The following is a 16991-nucleotide window of genomic DNA, read 5'->3' on the forward strand; positions in this document are numbered from 1 at the left end:
ATTCAAATTAAAAAATATCAATTTTTTTCCTTCAAACCTTAATTTTACACCCTACTAAATCCTTTAAAGTTTATCAAATTTATACTAAAACTTTAACTTTTAAAGTCATTTAATATCTTAAATTTATCATATATCTCCCACAATTTAACTAATTAAAAGAATATTTTTAGAGTTTTAACTAAGTTGACTAGAAACTATTTTTTTTAATTTAAGAAATAGATTATATTATTTAATTTATTCGAGAAGCCTTAAAAATAAAGATATCCTAATAAATAAAGGTCAAGTGAATCCCTTTCTTCTTATCCATTGTGCCCCAAAATATTCAAAGATATAACCTTTTTTTTTTATCATTATTCAAAGATATAACTAAAATTTAAAACATATCGACGTGACATTAAAATTAAAATAAAGCAAGAATTTAAAGCACATAACACCTGCATTGAAAAGTATTAAATGATTTGTATTATTTTTAACCCATTGTCAGAATTTATAAATTTTTTTACTGAAAAAAATGTTATGTTTGCTGAATCCTGAATTTGAAATTAAATTTATTCGTTCGTATGTTACTTGATGCATTCAACTATTTGATGAGTGCTGATAAAATTAATTTTGCAAAATTGATTTTGATTAAAATTAATTTAAAAGTGATATGACTTATATTTAAATATTTTTATTATAAAATTAAGTTAAAACTAAAACTAAATATAAATTTTATAATAATCTAATGCAAAAGTCACTTTAACTCATGAATTTTGGACTTAAAATGAAGCGAAACATATAAAATTAATTTTATACCTAAAATTAATGTTTTAATAACAAACCAAATTAATGATGTTAAAAAGCTAAAATTAAAATAACTTTTTTTTCCCATAGAAGACAAATCTTGGAATGAAACATTTAACATTCCTATATATTCAATACTCATGAAATTCGCTGTGAAATATTCTCATAGCAGTTATATCTATGTCCAGAAGGCTAAGGTAAAATAACTATTTACTTGAAACTTAAAAGAAGAAAAAAGGAGAATCCAGAAAAACAAAACAATTGATGGCGACAACCGTGAGTGGAGTTTACTCGGCCATCCATGCCGTCGACTTCGGAGACTCTGGAATCGTAGTTTCCTTTTCTGGGCCCACCACACACTCTCAGCCGTATGCAAAATAACACAAGAACGTCTTTTGGTGCTCTCAGTCACACATTACACTACATACACATTTTGATTTTTCTATTAAATAACCACACACACCCAATTACTGAATAAATTATTCCACGTAATCTTTGTTCTTCCCATGTCCCATTATGAAGTCCTAACTTGTATAACAAACAGCGCCTAGCTTCATTTGATTTATGCTGCAAAAGCAAAGCCATTGTCCTTTTCTTTGGTCAATTTTTTTGTTTCGTTTCTCTCAATAGCTCTGTACACCTTGTCTTTTTCTTAGTAGATTGATTCTCCTTACATTAATCACCCGGTCCTATACTCTACTCTCTCTTTTCCCCAACCAAATTCGTCCGAATATAACTTCCCGCGCACGTTAGCAAAACGCACCTTATCGCATCATTTAACATACTTATACCACCTTAGATTAAAATATCTGTATATTAGTATAAAATTAAAACTTATAACTATACTATACATTCTTCTGATTTTGTTTAATCATGAACGGTGCTCCCAAGCACGAACGCCGCTGGGCGTCCGACACCGTGCCGGAGATGGCATTCGTCAGCGCCGGGACTTCGCCGGGAACTGAGTACAACTCCGTCACCGACGAGTACGTTGAGGTCACTCTCGATGTTCACGACGATCACACCATCGTTCTCCGCGACGTTGAGCCGGTGACTGTCGTTAACATCGACGACGGCGTCGCAACAAGTGGAAACGAAACTCCGACGTCCTCCGCGTGGTCGCCGTCGATCAGGAGGAGCTCTCCTAACCGGTGGCGGCAGTTCTCGCAGGAGCTGAAGGCCGAGGCGGTTGCGAAGGCGAGGCAGTTTTCGCAGGAGCTCAAGGCGGAGCTGCGGTGGTTCTCGTGGAGCCAAGGCGGATCTGAAACGGCGTTGGTGGCTCGAGATCTCAGGAAGCAGCGCGCTCAGCTTGACCGCAACCGCTCCGGTACGAAGAAAGCGCTCCGTGGACTGAAATTTATTAGCAGTAAATCCAATGGCGCTGACGCCTGGAACGAGGTGCAAAGCAATTTCTATAGTCTTGCCAAGGACGGTTATCTTTATCGCACTGATTTTGCGCAATGCATAGGTACGATTCCTTTTCAAATTTCAGTTCAGATTCTTGCGTTTTGCATGTGCATTTAATCGGTTTGTCATTTTCACTCCTTGTTTGAAGAGTTTTGTATGCTTTGTTTAATTTTTTGAAGGGATGAAGGACTCTAAGGAGTTCGCTCTGGAACTATTTGACGCGCTGAGTCGTAGACGTAGACTGAAGGTTGAAAAGATCAGCAGAGACGAGCTTAACGAATTCTGGTCGCAAATTACCGATCAAAGCTTTGATTCGCGGCTTCAGATATTCTTTGACATGTAAGTGTTGATTGATTGAATATTATTTTAAAGTATACAATCCAATTAGTTAAAAAAAATCTTTCACGTCATTTTTTTTCTTTTCTTTAATAAACACTTGTACTTTTCCAGGGCAGAGGATAAATAATAGTCTTCCTAAATTTTCGTAATTTGCTTTGGTAATTAATAATTAAGGATTTCACAGATTTATGAGAAATATTGCGAGGTGAAAAGAAATATTGTATTAATCTAAATTTAAAATAAAATAAGATTATGAAATATTTTAATTGTGATAGAGATAAATGTATTTTTTTTTTTTTACATTTTGTAACCAATAACTAAATATCGTTGTCTTACTTGTCTTTGTTTTTTTTTTTCTCCGTGTCTAATTTAAATCATAATGACATTCATAGGGTGGACAAGAATGAAGATGGTAGGATCACCGAAGAAGAAGTGAAAGAGGTACATTTCAGTCTGAAACTTCATTTCTGGTTTGTAATTAACTGATATTCGTGACTGTTTACCAATAAAATTTGAATAGTAAATCATATAACCAACAACTTTTTTTTAGAGGAATGATTCAACAACTTCGAGAGAGGGAGAGACAGACTTGGCATATATAGTTAGCTAAAAAAATTGCTTACAGTTAGAAGTAGTTAATTCATCTCTTCCCATGCACACTTAGTTAACACAATTAATTGCACCCATATCTTTAATTGTATATGTTTTAAATGTATCGTTTGCTTTTATTTTTAAAATTTGAATTTTATATATCATCTATCTTATCCTTCTTTTCTTCTTTTCTTTTGTTAATTTCCTCAAGAAAAAAACACGTGCATTTTCTACTTTTATTATAATTTTAATTAATTATTTTATTTTGTAGTTTATGCTTGCATAGGTGCTATTCTGATTCAAATGACACTTGTGCTATGTATGTTCTGTAGCCAATGCAAATGCGTAGTGTGGTATCAAGTTGAGTTTTAATAATTGACCGTAACAATATCCAGGATTAGGTGAACCCTGGTTGTCTACAATGAAGGTTATATCTCTCAAACAAATAAAACGTAAATATAATATAAAATTTTAAATGTGCAGATATATTTTTAATAAATTAATTATTATTATTCAGTCTTTCCACTACTACGTTTCCTAATGTTCTAAAGCAATAAAGCATATTATTAGTTACTGTTGATTGCTATCCAGTGAAAGTTAAGTCATATTGATCAAATGACATTTTTTTTTAATTTTATTACATCATTTTCTCTTCTTATTTTTTTAATAGTTGTAAAAGAAATTTTATTAGTTTAATGTACAAACATAATTTCACTTTTAAGGCCTATGACCAAGCCCAAACATCACATTCTCATTTTCCTTATTAAACCAAATTCCTGGAATTTATAACGTAGACGCTTTCAGTGCGGTTGGTGGGGGCATAGTCGTCATTTACGTTAAACATTTTTTTAGGTGATCCAAAAATGTGCATGTCATAGAAAATGCCATCTGTCTAACCATCAAATAATTGTTTCATCCTAATAGTTCGGTGTTTGTTTTGTAAATTACATCGCCTTACGTGAAATTTGTTTAATCACTAGTTTATTGGCGCCAGCACATAACACTTACTAGTAGTCTTTAGTTAAATATTTTAAAATTTGAATATATTGAAGAAACACATATTTACATCAATCGACTAAAAATAATGATAACATAAAATATATAAATATGGATAATTTTTATTTTATAAGTTAACTTTTGAATTTAAATTAATTAGACTCTAACTTAACCTATCATATCACTCTCCTTATAAGTAAATTTTATACTTAAAATGTCTAATTTGACATGAAAGAGTACATTGAAAAAAAATATAAATATCATATCAACTAAAAATAATATCTAAATAGGATATATAAATAAGAAATAATTTCACTCTACCAGCTCGATTTTAGCGTTGAATTAAGTTTAAACTTAGGTTAAAAGAGAATAACTTAAATTAATATTCTCAAATTTAGATATTAAAAATATAATTTCTTTAAATTTGGATTAAAGAAAATTTGTGGCTCTTAGTTATTTGATAGTTTGACCTTATTTCAGTACAAGTCGGGTGAATAATAATAATAATAATAATAATAATAATAATAATAATAATAATAATAATAATAATAATAATAATAATAATAAAACAACCTTTTTCTTTTGCCAAGAAAAATAATACCTTAAGTCCCGAACATGTGAAGATAACTCACAATTCTTACACGGTTTCTAACTGATACCTCCTCCACCCGACGATATTGCTAGAAACGAGAATTTATAAACTTATGAAAATTTTATCATTAAATTAAATAATATCACTCTTTAAAATTAAATTTTGTATCAAACAATTGACATATCTCATTTGATTTTCAGATCATTATGCTAAGCGCTTCAGCAAATAAATTATCCAGATTGAAAGAGCAGGCCGAGGAATACGCAGCTCTGATCATGGAAGAGTTAGACCCTGAAAGACTTGGCTACATCGAGGTGGGAGTTCTCTACAAATGATAACATATGAATTTATCAAGAATACATGCATATATTTTAATTCTCTAACACATATGAGTACGTCACAAAAGAAAATCTTTGTAAGTGATAGACATTAATGTTAATCCAATCCATGATTAATTTGGTTTCCATTGTTAGATTTGTTGGGGTTGTTTTTAGTTTGTGTTTAAGAATAAATGATAAAAAGTTTTTAAAAAATAGAAACTTTTAATTAACGATATTTATTATATTGAAAATATAAAAATATATTATTTATTCTTTTAAGTATTTTAATAAAAATACTTAATATGTTTAATACTACTAATTTTTTATGCCATGTATTCATGAGAAAACGGCCACTTAATTTGTTTTGTTGTGTTAATTAACTGGTTAATTAAGTCAATGCATGACCAGCTCTGTTCCTTTAGTACCGTCCAAAGTTGGGCGAAATTGATTAACAAATTACACGCTAGTTAATTAATTGGTGTAGCCTAGCCCTCGATGCCTAGACTTACTAGGTTTTGTCGATGAATGTTATAAATAGTCAATTGAGGATGCCCTCGTCATTATGCACGTAATATGATGTTACTTCAAATCAATTACTTAAGTATATATTGTAGTGACCATATTAATTTATTTAACCAATATAAAACTTTTAGAAGATATGGGTGATTGATAATAGGCGTTGGGCTGTATTGTTTAAGGACACTTGTGGGTAAAATAAATATAAAAAATATTTAATGAATATTATTTATTAAAATAAATACTTTTTATAATGATTTCATATTGGTCTTTACCATAAGTTAAAGTAATGAAATAATTTTTTAAATGTGTAATTTAGTGATAAATTAAATTTTTTTAAAAAAATATCACATCATATTACGTAATATTATTGAGAGTTAAAATGGTAACAAGAAGAGTTTATGATAAATTATTTTAATAACAAAAACTTTAGATAAGTAAATTAAGAAGTGATAAAAATATCTTTTGAAAGATTAATATGATGATTAATTTTTTTGAAAAACAAATGTGATAACGAGGATAACTTTGAAAGACTAAATTGCGAATTGTTTTCTTCTTATTTCAAAAGGTTGACATATGTTTTTTTTAAGGATAAGTTTAAAGACTAGACATTTTTTTTTCATACTAAGCTGTAAAAAAGAATATGGAACCTTTCTAACCTACTTTCATTACTTTTATTTATGGCGCTTTCAATATAGTGCTTTTAAATAATTTAATTTCTTATCATTTATATTTTTTTACTTGTTAATTATATATAGACTAGACGAATTAAAGCTAACATTGTCTGGTCATCATCCTTTGCATAAAACACAGGAGCATTTATTCGCTCAAACATTTTACCAAGATCACGTCGTGGGGTATAATTTATAAACAGGTCGTATTAGTCATTAATCTAAACTCCATTAAATGTTAGTAATTATTTTCAAAATATTAAATATATTTATATTTTTCATATAATAATATTTTACCAAGATAATTTTACTCAATTGGTTGGTTAAACAGGATGTACGATACAAAATAACAAAAGAATATTTCCTTTTTAGTAATAATTTTTTAGATTGTTTTCTTAATTCAAGTTTGAAGACACAAATTAACATTAATCTTACAATAGAGGTGAAATACAAAAAAATATAATTAAAAATATTTAGAAATATTATTTAATTGGTAAAAGATTAATCATTGGTAATAAAAAAAATGGACAATCATATTCAATAGGATTTTTTTTTACACAAATCCTCTCTGTGTATAGTGATAGTGTTTTTAAGAATATTTTTTCAACATCAGCACTTTGAAGAATTATTGTTGAGGGGTGTTTCTAAGGTCCATCTTTCTTCATGCTTGAGCATCTTACTATTGAGTGGAGTAGTTTTATTCAACTCGTATGTGCGCATGCTCCATTTTGTTTGTTGCTCTGTATCAAGGAAATAATCGACACGTTAATAATATGATGAATAAGGTTGACATGTGTTGAAATATCTTTTGCATATACGATTCGACCTCTTTTAGTTTTGCGACATTTTTATGGTCTTTGTGTTGCCGCAGCTATGGCAACTGGAGACGCTTCTGTTACAAAAGGACACGTATCTCAACTACAGCCAAGCACTAAGCTACACCAGTCAAGCTTTGAGCCAGAACCTACAAGGACTAAGGGCGAGAAGTCCGATACGTAGGATGAGCCGCAGAATGCTGTACTATTTGCAAGAAAATTGGAGGAGACTTTGGATTTTAGCATTGTGGATTTCTGCTATGATTGGGCTGTTTACGTGGAAGTTCATCGAGTACAAGAGGAAAAATGCTTATCATATCATGGGTTACTGTCTTCTCGCGGCCAAAGGTGCTGCTGAGACTCTGAAGTTCAACATGGCACTTATACTCTTGCCCGTCTGCAGAAATACCATAACTTGGCTCAGGTCCACCAAGTTGGCTTACATTGCACCTTTCGATGATAACATCAACTTTCATAAGGTACGCCCCCACACAACACCACCAGAGAAAACACGTTGAATAATGTATAAAAGGTAGTGAACGCTGTCAAGTTTCTATAATTATCATTCCAAAGTGGTGTTTGCTCTTATCCCTCCTTGCTTATGTATGATGATCCAGTTAGTGCTCTTGTCCCTCCTTAAGTCTATAGGATAAGATATTGTAAGATCACTTTTATGACAATGTTTTCTTACACTTTTATGGTTATTAGTAACGTATTCTTATCTGTTCATTAGGGTTTTCCTTTTAACAGAGGAGGATTTAGATATTTTATTCATGAACAGTTTGATGGGATCATTGGGGATTTTTTTTTTACTGCATCATTGGGGATTTGTTAACCATAAGGGTATTGATCAAATAATTAAAAGTAAAAACTATTAGAAGAAAAATTTAATATATTACAAAATTTAATTTTTCATATTTAATATACTCATAGTTATATTAACATAAGAATTCATGCAAACTGCCTAAAAGTTAAATTAATTTGTTAAAGCAATCACATCATATCGTTGAATATATTCATAGCTATGTTAGCATATACTTGGATTTACATGAAATTCAATGACACTCACGAAAGTAAAATAGAAAACGCAACAATAATTTTTATGTGATTCCTAGGGAAGGATATAATGTTTAGTTCTGGATGCTTGCAGACAATTGCTGCGGCAGTAGTGATTGGTGTTATACTTCATGCCGGGAATCACCTTGCTTGTGATTTTCCTAGACTTGTAAATTCGTCTGAAAAAGATTATGAGACGTATTTGGATGGCGTATTTGGTGATCATAAACCCAGTTACGGAGACCTCATTAAAGGGGTTGAGGGTGTGACAGGAATTCTGATGGTGATTTTGATGGCAATAGCATTTACTCTTGCAACAAAATGGTTCAGGAGAAATCTCGTTAAGCTTCCTAAACCGTTTAATAGGCTCACTGGTTTCAATGCGTTCTGGTATTCTCACCATCTATTTGTGATTGTTTATGTCCTGCTCACTATTCATGGTGTATATCTTTACCTCGAGCGCAGATGGCACCTTCAAACGGTATGCAGTATCATATTCCAATTATTTAGGATTAGGAGCATTATCATAGGTTTTTCTTTCCTTGTTGCTTATTGGCTACTTGACACATTGATCTCTGTTTTCAGACATGGATGTATCTTGCCGTTCCAATTTTACTTTATGCCGGGGAAAGAACGCTAAGATTCTTCCGTTCTGGTTTCTATACAGTCCGTCTAATAAAGGTGAGCAGGGCTGCAGGGGAATAAAAAGTAGCGTTAGGCGCTTCTAAAAGATTAATCAAATTCGTTATATATTGGGCATTTTACTTGTTTGCTTACATTTGCTCTTGGCTAATCGTGTATAGCCAAAGTGGACAATGCTAAAAAATAAAAACTGTAGGAATCAGAACTACCACTGCTTTCAATAACGTCTCGAACTTATGGATCTTTTTTCTTTGTGAAAACATTTAGGTTGCCATTTATCCTGGAAATGTTCTGACATTGCAAATGTCAAAGCCGTCTCAATTTCGATACAAGAGCGGACAATACATGTTTGTGCAATGTCCTGCTGTTTCTCCATTTGAGTGGTAAGTTGCAATTTTTGTTTTTCTACATTACTTTTCTCCATTTGAGTGAATTTCTCATGCTTCATGTAAATTTAGTACTCTACTGGTTTAACCCCTCTCAGTCTCGGATGTCGAAAAAAGAAAGGAATTGAAATGATATCACCTTTTACATGTTACGATTGCCGCTATTTAACAATACAATGTATGTGTGACAGGCATCCGTTTTCAATTACCTCTGCCCCTGATGATGACTACCTGAGTGTTCACATACGGCAACTGGGAGATTGGACACAGGAGCTCAAAAGGGTATTCTCTGCGGCCTGTGAGCCTCCCTTAGCTGGGAAGAGCGGGCTTCTCAGGGCTGATGAAACCACCAAGAAATGGTACGTAGCGGGCTTGCTTATTTGTTTGCCTTGTAACTTTGTCCTAAGAAAAAATGATTTATGCTCATATTCCCGTCGTCTTCTTGGTATGAATAATTTACACAGCTTACCAAAGTTAAGGATAGATGGACCTTACGGTGCGCCAGCACAAGACTACAGAAACTATGATGTCCTGCTACTTGTCGGTCTCGGGATAGGAGCAACACCTTTTATCAGCATTCTGAAAGATCTTCTCAACAATATCATCAAAATGGAGGAGCTGGCGGTAAGTTTTAGCCCAACAAGTAACAATATTTATTGACGCTTTTTCATGTAAAAATGTAAACACTATGATGTTTAAAATAAGCCTTGTCAAACTGACCATTCTTCGAAGGTCTTTATTTACGATGAAAATAATAATCATGGTTGCTTTCTATCCAGGATTCAGTCTCTGATTCAAGTAGAGGTTCAGACCTTAGCACTGGGAGCGCAGATTCACTATCTTCTAATAAGATTTCTCCTAAACGGAAGAAGACACTGAAGACTACCAACGCATATTTCTACTGGGTAACAAGAGAACAAGGTTCTTTCGATTGGTTTAAAGGGGTCATGAATGAAGTTGCTGAACTTGATCAAAGGGTATTAACTGCTACGGAATATTTATCCCGTTAAAGAATTTTCTCTTGAAGAATTCTTAGTATTCCTTTCCATTTCTGCCAGATGAGTAAGTCATATTTGCATCAGCTAATATTCAATGTCTAATTATGGACTTCAGGGCGTTATTGAGATGCACAACTACTTAACTAGCGTATATGAGGAAGGAGATGCCAGATCCGCCCTCATTACAATGGTGCAAGCCCTCAACCACGCAAAAAATGGAGTTGATATTGTTTCCGGGACTAGGGTAAGCCTTTGATTTTTGCCCTTTACCTTACCCTTTATGCGTTTTAGTTTTGGAAAAATAGAAGTGTCCTAAAGAGTTTGCTTTTCAGTCTTGACTAAGTTGATTTTAAACCTTGATTTGCATTTCTGAATTTTACTATCAGCTGAGAACTCATTTTGCTAAGCCTAACTGGAAGAAAGTTTTCTCTAGAATATGCTCTAAGCACTGCAATGGACGAATAGGTCAGTCAATCCAATCAAGCATGCATTTGTAGACATTATTTACATCTTTCACTAACATCCTCGATTCGCATCAGGGGTTTTCTATTGTGGCGCACCGGTTTTGGCAAAAGAATTAAGCAAGCTCTGCTTCGAGTTCAACGAAAAAGGTCAAACAAAATTTGAGTTCCACAAGGAGCATTTCTAAGGGAATTTGGACGGAGCTTCATATCTGTAGCTAGAATCAACACAATTAATTTTATTGGCCAGATTATAAGATATGCTCAATAAGCTAAAACCTTAAGTATAGAATATGAGGCATTGTACATCCCGGCCAGCAAGATGGCTGGGCATTTTCATCATACATGTGGCTGCAGCTCAAAGGAGATATTGCCCTCATTCTGGCGAACCGCATAGGTTATTGGCAAGATACATCCGATAGAAAATATAGAACAGTTTTGAAAGTGATAAAAAGGAATTAGTTAGTGTTCTGGCTAAGGCAAGGAGCAGGACATAGGTTGAACGGCATGTGTGGATAATTTTTTCTTTGAAAAAAATAATCGTTTTGTATTATTTTTTTTATAAAAATATTGAAATGATTATTTTTTAAATAAAATAAAAGACAACAAACAGATACAAAATTTTCGTTTTCTTCGAGTGGATTCTAGTATCTTTGTAGAATATTGTGGGTGAAACTAGTGTTTAGACCCTGCTGCTTCTGCTTGGATTTCTTATCCAGGAAAGGAGATAAACCCTGTACATGAGACGAGACTGTTAATAGTATGTTGACTATGTTCTTTTTCTTTATTATCCAGTGGCTACTATTTTTATCCTATAAGGGAAATTGGTGCTAAACAGGAATTATAAATGAGCTTATGTTAAGCAGTTCCAATCTGTTCATTATCAAAATAATGTTCATCCAATTGGATGTTGTTTGCAACAAAAAATTAACGTGAATTGGGCTTTATTCATACTGGCTTTCCCGAGCCTGTTCACAATATTCCGAGTAGCCTTTACTATTTATAGTGGGCACTGCTTCTCCAAAGTAAATTTATTTTAACATGCATAAATTAAAATTTATTGATGAATTTTATTAAATTATAATTATAATAGCTTTAAATTAAATCAAGGATAAACATTCTTATTTTGAATTTTTTTTCTACTTCATAAAAGTGGCTATATGGAATGGCACATGATAAATAGTCAGAGGCAAACAAACAATCTTATATTAGGGCTGTTGAATATTATTTTTTCTAGAAGGGATTAAATATAAGAGTATATAATATTGTAAAAACATTGTAATAGATGTTAAGAAAACATTTGAACTCTGGGTGGCATGCCCCATTTCTTTTGAATCCATCTCTGTAAAAAAAAAATGGTTCAGAAAGGACAGTATTTGCCGGCATTGTCTTCTGGACTTCCGGCAATTGCTTTTGGTCTTTCAAAATAAAAAAATGCTATCAGTTTTATCATTTAAAAAGAAATGTGTTCAGGCGTGTTTTAATATGAAATTTAGAAGACGATTTAACGTAAATCTAAAACTATCAATTTTTAATGTATCTATAGTTAAAATCACTCAAACTTTAAACTCATTTTTTTCCACTTCGGCTTAATTTGAAGATCGACATTATCTAGTGTTTTATATCATGTACCATTATTGTGTTGGTAAGATGATTAACTGAATGTAAATACACAATTACAAATAGAAATAAAAAAATATTTTTTATTACTTGTTATAAATGTTTTCGAGTTTTAAATATTCAGAAAAGGAAATTTTATCATTTATAATAATCTCCTCGACTTGAACATAATTAACTACACTAAATGAGACCTGTGCTCTAGAATAAAAAAGATATATATCATAGTTATTTTAATTAATTTAAAATAAAATATATATTAAATGTAGTTGTCTTAATTAGGTATAGTTATGTATTATAAGATAAAAAAGTCAGAAAAAAAGTAAATATATGTGATTACTACCTAATAAAATTCTTTTATATATAGTTGATGATAATTAACTGATGTACGATTGATTGCAATCTATAACAACTTAACGTAATACAGACCCTTCATTCAACTTTCAAACAATAATTAAATTCATCGACTCAACTCCTTCCTTCGGCTTCCATAACTGAAAACGCGAATTCCCTCTCCCTCTACTCTAGCTGCTATTCCATTCTATTCAGACAAAACATTATTGCCTTACTCCTTAAGACATAGTATATCAAACAATTGATCGATGGCCAAGTCCATACAGCAAGAGCGAAGAAGCGGCAAATGTTTCGTATATTTGCTGGCAGCCTTTGTCATCTTATGCGCACTTGTGTTGGTTTTTGCGTCCCTATTGCGCGTCAAGAATCCATATCTCAAATTAAGATCAGCTACTTCCAACAAAATCAGTTACAGCACTTCACCTTCCTTCAACGCCACCCTCATCATCTTTCTCGGCATCAAGAACCCAAATTTCGGCGCCTTCAGTTACAATAATAACAGGGTGAGTGTGCTCTATGCGGGTGTAAAGATCGCTGATAGGCAAATCAATGGTGGCAGGGTGCGTTTCAGAGAAACCAAAGAAATTAATGTTACTGTGAAATTGATGTCCGCTAAGGCACCCATTAGTGAGAATCTTTCTATTGACATTAGTTCGGGGTCGTTGAATCTCACGAGTAATGTCAAATTTAGTGGCACAGTTCATATGCTCAAGATTATCAACATCAGAAAGACCATAGAAATGGCTTGTGCTATGAAGCTCAACTTGACCTCGCACACAATTCAGGGTATTCAATGCCAATAGCTATTTTTCCTTTGCTTTGTACTGCTTGCTAGTTTCTTGGTGTTCTCTTCTACAATAGTACCTTTATTTTATTTATTTTTTCCTTACGTTACATTACTGCCGTACTACGTGAATTTTTGGTACTTGTTTGGTTACATGGTTTTAGTTCTCCGAATATTCAGTTACGAATTTATGATGTCAAATTTAATCTAGCTCACCATGATACGTTTTATATGGGGCCCGTATTGGCTCACATAAGTCATAACTAAGAAACGCGGCTCTGTTCGTTCCCAATCAATTTAATTTAACTTAGCTCATGATGTTTTTAAGACTTTTAATTTTCTTAACAAATTCTAAGAAAAAATTAATTAAAATAATTTTATATGATTAAGTTTATGCTTTGATTTTCTTTACTTTTATAAATTATAAATTAAAACTGAAACTTTGATAAAGAACATTGTGTGACTTAGTTGGAATATAATGCTTGAAAGGGGATAGTGATTTAGAAGACGAACATGATCAAGCTTAACAAATAAATATATAGAATGAGTTTGTTTTTAGAATAAATGTTTTTTTAAACAAAATAAGTAATTTTCTGATTTTCAGATAAGTTTGGGTAAATCGTTTTAAATTAAAAAAAATATTTTTATTTTTTTAAGAAGTAAATTCTATCTGTTTTCTAAAATAATACATATATAAAAAATATTTATTTTAAATTTAAACTCACTCACTCATGAAGCATCTATTCAGATTTCAGATTACCTAGTAAGTAGTATATCATTATTGGGCGGTTCAGCGAAGTTTTTAAGAAAAAAAATTATATTTCCTTAAATTCGTTTTTGAAATAATCTATATTTTATAAATTATAAGAAAATTATCATTTGAAATAGAAACTTTTTCGATGATAGAAATTTTTATCAATTATTTTTTTCGGAAAAAGTTAACAATTACAACAAAATTATTTAATACATTTATGAGTGGGGCAAAATTATAAACAACTTTTGACGCAAAACTAACCTTCATAAAACCTTGTAATTGAAAAAGCTAAAAATGACAAGAAAGCAAACGCATGTATTGGAAACAGCAAAGATGGATCTTACGCTTTCTGTGTCACCACATATAAAATGCTTGCCACTAGACTCTTTGGCTAGGTGGATTAACTCATACTTTGTTCTGGTTTTAGAACTTAGTAACGAAGAAACTGAAGAAAATGAAAAGACAAGAGTTATATAATGTGAAAGCTTTAATTTATTTATAACTTCTGTGAGAAGGCTTTCGGGGAAAAAAAAAACAAAAGACCTTCTGTGAGAAGAAACTGAAAGCGCGTTCTGTAATTCCGTAAACAAAAAAGGTTAATATTCAATACGTACATCCAAATTCTTTGCCTCGAGTGCTTTTTATTTTTTTTGTGAATTGCCTCCGGTGCTAATAAGAGAAAAAAGAGAGACGCACTGCAGTAAATAATGTCTCACTGAACTTTTTGCTTAAATAAACACTATCTCACTGAAGAATTATTATACGTAGGTTTCGTACGTAAGAATTTGATTTTATATATTAAAATTCATATTTTTTAATGAAACATTCATATTTTATTTTAAATTTCTTATCTTTTGCTTGAAAAAATTAGAAGCACACGCTAAGCCTGCAACGTGCACGTTAAGCGTGCGATCTAAAGCCATCAATGGTCATAAGTGGCTAAACTCTTAGTTAGGGCCTGGTAGGCATAGAAGCCATGTTTTTCTTTCCATGTTTTTCTTTTCTGTTTTTATCTTGCATACTCATTATATTCTGATAGGGGTTAGGTTAGATGCTCGGGAGAGGGTAACTTCTAAATAAGATTTAAAGAAGATATGCATGCATTAGTTTTAGGGGTTAGACGCTCGGAAGAGGATAACTTCTAATAGAACAAGAAGAAAATATATCATAATAAAATCATTGCTAGGCGTAGAGTGATTGCATTATGTCCATGCGTCAAAGCAAACATATAGAATTAGCACTTCATGCATTTCATCTATTGAGTCTTTGCAAAGACATTTGGGAGATAAATAGGTAAAATAGACTTGTCATCGTAAGGCATCAGGGACAGGTATGAATAGATGTGGGTAGGATAGAATCACCTAAATTGGTAAAGAAAAATCATAAAATCATATATCCTAGGGAAATAGGACATGCCACGTCCCAACATTATCATATCTTATCTTTTTAGCTTTATCATCTTTTAATTTCTATCTTCTATTTTTATCTTTAAATATTTATCTTATCTATTATCTTTCTTTATCTTTTATTTTAAATTTCTTATCTTTTGCATCAAAAATTAGATTTGTATTAATCTAAGTACAAACGATACTCGAACTTCCGAATACTTTACTACTTGTGACAATTTAGTGCACTTGTCAACAAGTCAACACTCTTCACAATTATGTCCCTTCTTTTGCTTTTCTTAAAAATTCATGGCATGCAAATTTCAAACACCTCAACTATACCTAAAAATGAGAGAAAAAATCAAAGCAATAAAAAACAAAAGAAAATTAATAAAAAGAAAAAATAATTTGAGAAATTAAATAAAAATGTAAATAAAAATAACACATAAGAAGATAAATAAAAAGTTTATAAAATATAAGAGATTTTTTTACTTTGGTTACATCATTTCTTCTCTATTCTCTTTTCAAATCAAAGACTTGGCTAACATAATATCATACATGTTTCCATCATCCTTAATATTAGAAATTATACATTCTCATAACTTATGTTCTCTAAAGGCACAAAGATAATAAAAAAAATAATTTAAAAAACTTATAGCATATGAATGAGATAAGGAAAAATTATTATTTTTTATTCTTTGTTAGTAAAATAATTAAGGAAAAAGTAAGTAAACAAAGAATAACCCGATTAAAAAGTCTATAAAATGTAAGTATTCTCCCCAGAACAGAAGGAGTTTTGTCCCACACGCCAAAGCAGAAGTTCTCTGGCAAAATTTCAAGTTTCAGTTTCTGAAAATAAGAAAAGAAATGGCAAAGTCCTTGTCAAGTCCTGTGGCAAACAAATCCAGCATGACAACAGAGGAAGTGATCGCCATGTTCCCATCACGCAAAGAAGAAAAAGAAAGCAGCAAATGTTTGGTGTATGCTTTGGTTGTCTTTGTAGCCATATTGTTCATTTGGCTTGTTTTTGCATCTATCGTGTTGCGGGTGGGAGATCCCCAGATTCAGTTGAAATCAGCCAGGTTGATGCACAATACTTATAATAATCATAGTGTTTCATCAAATTCTTCCTTTAAGGTGACCTTGCTAGCTCGCGTGTCCCTCACGAACCCAAACTTGTTCTGTCGCTTCTATTACGGGAACACTAGAGTGAGTGTGCTCTATGGGGCTTCCAGTGTTGGTGCATGGGAATTGGAAGGTGCGAGATTGGAGGGTAGAGAAACCAAAGAAATCGATTTCGTGGTTCACATGAGTTTCAGTACTAAGCTAGTGGTAGTAAAGAGAAATCTAACCAATGATACTACCCACTCTGACTCTGCAGGCATGCTGAAACTCAGAAGCTACGCAAAATTAAGTGGTACAGTGCACGTGCTGAACATGGTAAATAAGAAAAAGACCATAGAAGTGGCTTGTATTCTGAATCTCAACTTGACCTCATATTCCACACAACATTTCCAATGCTAA

General features: G+C 32.1%; 3 protein-coding genes across 3 annotated transcripts; all 3 read left to right on the plus strand.

Moving 5' to 3' along the window:
- The first annotated feature begins 1371 nt into the window (after positions 1-1371).
- On the plus strand, positions 1372-11362 carry LOC114425129 (respiratory burst oxidase homolog protein A-like). The gene is made up of 14 exons (XM_028391914.1): positions 1372-2251; positions 2370-2529; positions 2922-2970; positions 4909-5022; positions 7087-7509; positions 8181-8567; positions 8672-8767; positions 8996-9111; positions 9306-9473; positions 9579-9738; positions 9894-10091; positions 10228-10356; positions 10499-10577; positions 10652-11362. Exons 1-14 carry the CDS (start codon positions 1657-1659, stop codon positions 10759-10761), a joined length of 2784 nt encoding a protein of 927 aa, XP_028247715.1. The 5' UTR covers positions 1372-1656; the 3' UTR covers positions 10762-11362.
- A 1282-nt stretch (positions 11363-12644) lies between these two features.
- On the plus strand, positions 12645-13481 carry LOC114405919 (late embryogenesis abundant protein At1g64065-like). Its single transcript, XM_028368444.1, has one exon. The coding sequence runs from the start codon at positions 12793-12795 to the stop codon at positions 13345-13347; it is 555 nt and encodes a 184-aa protein (XP_028224245.1). The 5' UTR covers positions 12645-12792; the 3' UTR covers positions 13348-13481.
- Positions 13482-16334: 2853 nt separating this feature from the next.
- LOC114398101 (late embryogenesis abundant protein At1g64065-like) lies at positions 16335-16991 on the plus strand. Its single transcript, XM_028360284.1, has one exon. The coding sequence runs from the start codon at positions 16335-16337 to the stop codon at positions 16989-16991; it is 657 nt and encodes a 218-aa protein (XP_028216085.1).

This window comes from Glycine soja, chromosome 1 (assembly GCF_004193775.1).
Source record: "Glycine soja cultivar W05 chromosome 1, ASM419377v2, whole genome shotgun sequence".
Taxonomy (NCBI): Eukaryota; Viridiplantae; Streptophyta; class Magnoliopsida; order Fabales; family Fabaceae; genus Glycine; species Glycine soja.

Excerpts from the sequence above, each read along its gene's own strand:
- LOC114425129 (XM_028391914.1), top strand. The coding sequence starts at position 1,657 with ATGAACGGTGCTCCCAAGCACGAACGCCGCTGGGCGTCCGACACCGTG. Across the intron at positions 5,023-7,086 it reads AAAGACTTGGCTACATCGAG|CTATGGCAACTGGAGACGCT; the intron begins GTGGGAGTTCTC and ends GTGTTGCCGCAG. Across the intron at positions 10,578-10,651 it reads GCACTGCAATGGACGAATAG|GGGTTTTCTATTGTGGCGCA; the intron begins GTCAGTCAATCC and ends GATTCGCATCAG.
- LOC114405919 (XM_028368444.1), top strand. The coding sequence starts at position 12,793 with ATGGCCAAGTCCATACAGCAAGAGCGAAGAAGCGGCAAATGTTTCGTA.
- LOC114398101 (XM_028360284.1), top strand. The coding sequence starts at position 16,335 with ATGGCAAAGTCCTTGTCAAGTCCTGTGGCAAACAAATCCAGCATGACA.